At 27.4% G+C, this 8,551-nt stretch overlaps 3 protein-coding genes across 3 annotated transcripts in view; 2 read left to right on the top strand and 1 right to left on the bottom strand.

The window, feature by feature from the left end:
• The window catches only part of LOAG_17274 (hypothetical protein), a gene marked incomplete at both ends in the record, with an annotated part of 2,136 nt that extends 1,418 nt beyond the window's left edge, over positions 1-718 (top strand). Inside the window, 3 exons of the mRNA XM_020449934.1 lie at positions 107-212; positions 344-463; positions 591-718. Coding sequence (XP_020306468.1) covers positions 107-212; positions 344-463; positions 591-718 — 354 coding nt within the window. The remainder of the gene's footprint in view (positions 1-106; positions 213-343; positions 464-590) is intronic.
• A 1,638-nt stretch (positions 719-2,356) lies between these two features.
• On the top strand, positions 2,357-2,834 carry LOAG_10446 (hypothetical protein; the record flags this gene model as incomplete). Its single annotated transcript, XM_003145970.1, has 2 exons — positions 2,357-2,504; positions 2,677-2,834. 2 exons carry the CDS (start codon positions 2,357-2,359, stop codon positions 2,832-2,834), a joined length of 306 nt encoding a protein of 101 aa, XP_003146018.1.
• A 541-nt stretch (positions 2,835-3,375) lies between these two features.
• LOAG_10445 (hypothetical protein) lies at positions 3,376-4,367 on the bottom strand (the record flags this gene model as incomplete). Its single annotated transcript, XM_003145969.1, has 4 exons — positions 3,376-3,551; positions 3,706-3,850; positions 3,939-4,100; positions 4,257-4,367. 4 exons carry the CDS (start codon positions 4,365-4,367, stop codon positions 3,376-3,378), a joined length of 594 nt encoding a protein of 197 aa, XP_003146017.1.
• Between the last annotated feature and the right edge of the window lie 4,184 nt (positions 4,368-8,551).

Below are 8,551 nucleotides of genomic sequence, written 5' to 3'. Positions count from 1 at the left end.
TTCCGGTTATTCTAAACTTTTTTCAATTTTTCGAATCTATCTATTATAAATTAATCTTCTTTCTTTGTTTTTTCAAACAAGCATTCATCCTAGCGATTTTATTCAGGTCTATCAGAGTAAATGTGGTAACACACCTGATAATCTACCAGATCCATGCAAATCTAATCCTCACGATTTCTATTTCAGTTGCTTACATGTTGGGTATTACTTAAGTAAGTGTTACTTTACAAGCTTATTTTAGAAGTTAGGGCCAATTAGTGTTAAATCGATGAAATATTGCTGCTAAATTGCAAAAGAGTTTAATATGAACTTGAAATAATCCTTTGTGATAGGCAAATTCCAGCTGAAGAACGTGAAACAATCCCTAATCGGACGGCTAGTCGTTGTGCCTTAACTGGTCCAAGTCCCTATAGAAGCATACTTGATCGAAGCCAACAATTACGATATACATACGGATATTGGGGTTATATCTACTTTTATATTTCTTATTAAATTGTTAATCCAGAATTTATTTACAAAAAAACTGTAATTCAAATCATTCTCATTTTCTCTTTTCAAAAATAATTTAAACCAGAAACTTTAGTTTTCAGAAGACCTATCACTTATGCTTATGCAAGATGAAGGAAATAGCACTTTGGTTATCGATGGAGTACAAATGATACCACCATCGGAACTCGACATTTCCCCCACAACCACCGATGATTTCGACTGGTTCTGAAAATTTTATCGAAAAATCCTTTCTTTTTCATTATCAATTTATTTCTTTTTCTTTCCTTCCTGTTTATCGCTATCGTTATCAGTTGTTCCTTTTCAGCTTTTATCAGTTTGTTCTTTGCTTTTCAACTTTCCAATTTACTTGCTTTTATCATTGTTAAGGAAAATATTCATCAATAAAGTGATGTAATAAACCAAAGAGAGTTAAAATGAAAAATTCTAACAAGGAACAGAAATTTATTTTAAAATATTTTAACTTTTAATAATCTTCTTTAATCAAAAAAATATAAAATATTACTGCAAAACAATGCCAGTAAAGGATAAAAATGGGAGCAAAAAAAAAGGATGGATGGATCACTAATTAATTATTAATTATGTCTTGCGAACACGTGCCTGTCAAAAATAAATTTATTATATCTATTATTAATTTATTATATCAAGAATTTAAATTGTATCAAAAGTACTAATTTATTGTATTATATTTATTAATTTATTTTATCAAAAGTAAATTTATTATATAATTTATTATTTAAAACAAATTATATTTTAATTTGCTACTATTTATTCATTATATCTTGTGGTCACGTGCTTGTCAAAATCTGACACAATAATGACTACGTTACTTCAGTTTCTTCTTCACGTCCGCTTCTCATTTCATTATTCCATCTTGAACCATATTCTAAAATGACAGTATGCTGTAAAGATTTATGTTAACGTTGAAAACGTTTTGTTTATATATTTCATTTTAAATTTATAACAGGAAGTTTAGACTTAATTTAACAACGATGGATTGTTAATCAAAAATTTTTTTTTCTTTCATCGAGAAGAAGCGATCCCACTTATTCACAAATCCTGTCTATTCGTAATCAGGTATCCTGAACTGCACTGTTATTATTACCGGACAATCCGGAATATCTGTTACTTATCTTAATGTAAAGTTTGCTTATTGTACTTTATATTTTATTTTAAAACCTGCTACCATTACAATTATTTTCTTGCTTTACTTGCTATTATGCGGACAATTCCGGAAAACTAGTTCAAATATATTCCCATTCCATTGCGAATATTGCATGCTTGCATTGAATTAGGATGACCGAGAAAGAAAAATTGAATTATTCTTTGCTAAGTTTATGAAACAATTTAAGAAATTTCAAATTTTCATAAAGTTAGCAGCAGTGCTAAAATTTTTGCATAACACCAAAAGTTTTTGTTATAAAAGATATTTTTGTTTGAGTAATTCCCATTCATTTCATTTTTACTGAAAAATATTATTAAGTAATTTCAAAGCTTTGGAAAAATCAATACTTCCTTTTCGGATACTGTATTATTATAAACTGTTTTGGATGTGGTAGTTGTTACAGTGCTCGTTGCATACAGTACTTGTTCTAATCCAAATATTTTCTCAAAAAACTTATAGCAATTTTCAAAGCATTTAAGCATAACTAAAATATTTTATCTTTAAAAATTTCCATCAAAATGATGAATAATACTATTGTTTTTTATGCTTATCCTTATCATTGTATATAATATGAATGTGATAAGCATTGTGATAAACATTGTAAATGAGTCAACACAATGAATTGAATGAGTAATATCAATTAATAAATTGTCGTTTTGCAGTAATTTAGTGAAATAATTGAACATGGAGTCATATCAATTGCCAAACATCAGTTCCGCAATTGGCCTAGCAGTTACAATAACCTTATCAGTTCTGGCATCTTTAGCGATTTCCATAATACCAGTATTGTTGATTTATCGGCTGAATAAACAACCAATTTCAAGAATACCTAGTAAGTTTCAAATGTTGAAATTTCAATAATTTAGGTCTTCAAAAACATCATTTCAACTGATCAAGTGATCATTGCACTTTTGTTTCAATTTTAAAAATGAATCAATTCGTGGGAATTCACCAAAAATTGGTAAAGCTCAAAATTATCATTTGTTACGCTTTTAATTATGCAGCTGAAAAGGATATCAAACGGATTGATGAATTGGAATTAGCAGTGAAAGCTATTGAAGAAGAAATGATTGCAAAACGTAGAAATTTTTTTACCAGTAAGAGAGTTTATGAAAAAGTTATCAGTTTAATGATTATGCAATCATATCCGCGATTCAATTGATTATTTATTTGATGAATGATTGAGCTGTGGATGTATTATATTTAAATGAAACGATGATAATATTTATTGGAACCTTTCTTTCAATTACAGAATGCCAATTACAACTTCGGCGCATCATAAGAACAGTCCGAATGGGATATATTAATTTGAGTTATATAATTTGATTGTTAAAAATTATGATATGATTTTTATTACTTATAATTTTTTCATCATGATTTTTTACCACTTATAATAATTAATAACCAAATGCAATCAAATGGGAAAAAATTACATGGAGGAATTTTTTTAAAAAATAAAAAATTTAATGAAATAATTGGGAAATAAATTTATGAAAACAAATAAATCTAATTTGTCTAATTTATTAAACAAATTTAATTGAAATAATTAATTTGTTGTACATCGCAATAAAATTAAATTTTAAATAACAGATTTCAGATAATTTTATCACATATTCATTATTTTGTTGTTGAAGGATTGTTTGATGCAATCTATATTTTGAAGTTTGGAAGTATTTTTCATCCATATTACTGGTTGGTTACTATTACCTGTGCTTTTTTTTGTGCGCATATTGATCTTCTTCCAGCGGTTTTTGTCCCATTATTTCACTTTCATAGTTGTTAGCAGCGGCATAGGGATTTCTAACTTCTGGCGCATTACTTGGAGCAACAGCCATTTTTACCACTCGATGTTTGAAAATTTCATTGCTAGGTTGGTTATCTGAAAAAAAGTTCCCTCATTGGTAAAGGCTGTCAAACAATGGTTTGTCGAATTGTTGAAAATTGCGTCCATCCTAATCTTAACTGTTCCATGCCTTTACAAAAAAGTATAACTTTATTGAACAAGTATAGATGCTATGCTAACTAATCATCACCATATACTTCCTCCATTTTCTGCTCTGTTGCTAACATGTAATTCTTATCATCCTTTGATCCGATGATTGTACCACTTGTTGATACAGGAGTTGCTGTTGATGTTGCATCAATCGATGATAGTCGAAATTCGGCCAGATATGCCATCTAAATCTTCGGTATTATAGCAATTATAGGTTGAGATTACTTTATTAATTGATTGGATAAATAAAACCAAATCGTAAAAGAGTGGAACCGAATTTGGTTGTTGAGCAATAACTGTAGTACTCGATTTAAAAGCCATTGATGGAAATTCAGCATTTTCGACAACTTCTTTTGGTGTCATTACGTTATATACTGGCAGTGGTTTATTGTTTACATCTTCTAATGTCTGCGACAAACGCGATATCATTGGGAACTGAAAAATTTTTGAATCTTTGTAGATTGAAAAGTGCTGAAGCTAAACTTAAATAATGGGAATTGATTAAATTTGAGGTGACTGACGATAACATTTAATTAAATTAGCAATATGGAAATTTAAAATAAGAAGTTTAATAGTGATATTTCAACTAACTTGATCATATTCAATAATGCGCCGTGGTCGATAAAAATCGGTGATATCGCCGGCTAAACAAAATTGTAGCAATTGTAGCAGTTGCGGAATTATCACCAATCGAAATAACATCGATGTTGTTAGTCTAATAAAGAAATTTTTCATTTCTTCTATGAATATTTTGATAAATTTTTTTAAAAAGAGATTTATTTGAAATAAAACGTATGTTTGTGTATACTGGCTCAAGTACAATTATGGAGGTGTGATTATCTACTTTAATAAATTTAAAGGTAAACTATGATAAGGCGAATAAATTAGAGTAAATGATTGAATGGCGTAGATTGTTGCAGAATGATACAGCTCTTCATATATACAGTTCGTCAAACTATTGCTAATAATTTTCAAAAATTGCAAAATAGAAATTGCAGGTTCTCTGAATTGAAAAACAGGACAGTGTTTGAAAACACTCCCAATTTAGCTAAAAATTTTAAATTTTCAATATTTCCAAGGAAGTCATAGTGACTGATAAGCAACTTTAGTTCCAATAAGCAAGCATTGCCTGTAAAACAACTATTTATATTTTGCGCAAAAGTGTTGCGCATTATTGCTTGATGAAATTTACAAATGAAGCCGATCAAAATCCAGTTTTCATCCAATAGCGGAAAATGAAAAATTTTGGATGTTTCTATCAACATATTGCTAAAATAGCAGAAAATTTTCAAACTGAAATTTACAGCCATTTTAAAATAAAGCATTACATTCATATATGCTCTTTACAGGATGAAAATTAATGCAAATTTAATTGTTTAATAGAAGCATTTGGATGAGCAAATTATAAATTTGGAACATTGAGTGTTCATGTCTGAATTGAAATTTCCAAATCTCAAATTTAACGGAATTCTATGCTAATTAATCAAATGCGACCGTCACCTAAACTATACTAAACTATGCTTAGCACTTTTGCAGAATAACAATCCAAAATTATTGCAGTTTATTACGATGTAATCGTAATATACTTATATTAGACAATTAAACGACGAGATTTCAGTTGCCGATGATTACGATAACTTACTTGACAATCAAAATCAAAGCATTTGATTGTTTGCTAATGAAGAAAATAAAACCAAAGGTAATATCTCTTATAAGTCTAGTTACCTGTCTTTCTGCCTTTGTGAAATTCCGTTAGATTTCAAAAAGTACTATCGTTCATTTGCTCACAACTTGCTCAGCTTTAAATGATTGATAACGACGAATTTCGTGCGAAGAAATTTCTTCAATCTTATCATTAGTTCACTGTTTTCTACAATTTCTTCTTTCAAAAAGTAAAAAAAACTTTGGAAATATGGAAGATGAAAATTTCAAGCAATTATCAAATGAAAGCATTAGAAAAGCGGAAATTTTACAGTTCAAATGAAATTAATGGAAATTTTTTCCAGAATTTTCTTTTTTAAATTTTATTTGATATCCGGTTTAAAGATACTATGAATGAAAGTAAATCATGATAATTCATTAACTTTTTTCTAACCAAAATCATTTCATTTTATTCTTTGTTTTGTTTTTTTTTCTTTTCTTTTTTTTTGTTTTATTGAAAAACTAGCTCTAGAGACCGGAATGGATTACGCTGCGTGACGTACAGCTGCGTAACAATGATTTATGTTTTATTCGGGTATGAAATTCATTTCTTTGTTGTATGAAATGAATGGTAGTATGAAGGAATCATATCTTTCAAGCTGCTCCATCCATTAATTTCCAGTTTTTTTTTGATAGTTGCATGGAAGGAGATAAGAAATGAAATGATAAATTATCATTACAACTGGAATTTTATGCCTTAGGGCTAAGTCATCTTGTTGAAATATGTGAAAGTTTTGATTAGAAACGGACTTTCAATTATTTTCTAAGTTTCTTTTTCTCGAAATCTTGAAATAGCTTATCAAGCAGTTATCAGTACATATGCTATGAAATAATTCATTATTTTTAAAATCTTTTCAAATGCTGTAGTAATTTTAAACAGAAAATGTGAGTTGCACATTGGTGATATGCTACAGTCTTCAAAAATTAGTAATCACTTTAAAAGATCCACAAAAATAAATGATAACATTATTGATAGAAAAGATTGATGTTGATAATAATAATAATAATAACAATAGTTTTATCGTTACTGATAATGTGATTTAGGTTGCAAAAATATCAGCTCTTTTGTTTCACTTTCCAATATTTAACATAATTTCTGAACCTGTTTTTCGGAGAAACATGTTGTATGAAACACTGTCCACGAACTTGTCATCTCTTTCTTTGTTTACCTTCACTCTGGTGACAAAATGATAAGCGCCACTGGTAGTACACACATCACAAGGCCATCCTAAACTTCTCCTTGTCCATTTTCATATCAAATCATAATAGATTTTTAATTTGACTTTAAAAGTTTACATAAACTTACAATCTTTCATTCTAGATGAATATTTCTTTTTCTTTGCTATAACTGTTGCAAATGTCATGAGCACTACGTTTCTAGTTTTCAAAAATAATTTTCCATTTTCATTACTATATGATGATAACCTGACAAATTTCTCAAATGTCCTAATTATAAATTCTTAACAATTTTTCGTTCCATTCTCTTCACCAATATCAGCAATAATTTTCTAATCTGTCACAAATTTCACCTTTTGCAACTCTCTTTATACCTCATTTCTACCTACCTCCTCAATGTTCATTATAATTAATCCGATTAACTGATTTCGATTTTCTTTCTAAATTGAAACAATTCTTGCAAACCACTCTTATCTTATCATATCGTATCTCTTCCGACCATTACTCAAAATTACTCCAAATCCTTATTTTTCAATTTGATTGGCGAATAAAATGTATGAATAAATAAATGCAAGTTTATAATTGCATTTAACCAGTTTTATGTTGCATTTACTTGATTAATTTTGTATGCCATTATTCAATGCTATCATTTACTATTACTATAATTATCACCAATTATTTGTAATCATTTACAATCATTTGTAAATGTATCATCGAGATCATTAAGATCATTATCACTGCATCATCTCGTTAAAGTTTAAAACTCTCTTTTGACTATAATTTTAAAGATGGATATCTTAAAGTACGGCAAATAGAATTACACAATTCATTTGAAATCATTTAAAAGGCAACTTGATTTGTTACATTTAAGATTTATGTAAAAATGAAGAAAATTTTTCAAGAGATTATCTTATGAATATAATTATGATGAAAGCATTATTCAGATTAAGCGTTAAGCTTTTAAATTTTTAAATCATTTCTATATATTTACCTTCAAATATTTCATCTACTTTACACATATTAATTTTGGTAGAAGTAATTTCAACATTAATTAAAATATCTTTTAAGGTACATTTCAAGTGAACAGTTTACTTAATTACTTTATTTACAATAGTAATGCCTTAAATGACGAAACATTCCAATAGATTTGCTGCAAATTTCGACCTTGAAAAATTGGTTCAAAAACAATTATAATGCAATACATGGATTAAGGAAAAAAAAATCCGGTTCATTTTACAATATTTTCATAGTATTGATCAAAAATACTTATAATTTAAGTATGTTGTCCATATTTTTCTCTTCACCAATATATTGAACATTGTAAAATATAACTTTCAAAATTTTCATTAAATTAATTTTCCTGTTTCATCTTGAATAGACGGAATACTAGAAGAATGAATAGATGATATAAGTGATTTGAAGAAATTTGAAAAACTGTCAAAATTTAAATTTCAAAAATTTTCCAATCTTTTCTATCGATTCAAACATGATAGTCGAATAGCTTTTTACTTTATATCATCAATTACGATAAGAGATGAAGTAATTAATGAAATACATGCATACTTTTCCATCCTTTCGATAAATAATCGAATAATACGATCGTCCTTTTCCTCTTACTCTTCTCATATCACTTTTTTTTCCATTTCATTTTTCAAAAAAAAGAATATATATCAAAAAAAAAACTTGAATTCTTTACATGTCGCCATTTTATCTTATACTTCTTTACCAGTTCTTTGTGAGCATCAACTGTTACCATAGAATCAAACTCCTCCGCCAAATAATAGTATTAATAGGGCTTTATATTATTATTTATTTATCATTATTATTATTTTTATTATTGTTATTATTATTATTATTATTATTATTATTATTATTATTATTATTATTATTATTATTATTATTATTATTATTATTATTATTATTATTATTATTATTATTATTATTATTATTATTATTATTATTATTATTATTATTATTATTATTATTATTATTATTATTATTATTAATTA

Source organism: Loa loa, assembly GCF_000183805.2.
Source record: "Loa loa unplaced genomic scaffold supercont3.56, whole genome shotgun sequence".
Taxonomy (NCBI): domain Eukaryota; kingdom Metazoa; phylum Nematoda; class Chromadorea; order Rhabditida; family Onchocercidae; genus Loa; species Loa loa.
This window is presented reverse-complemented; position numbering and strand designations above follow the sequence as displayed.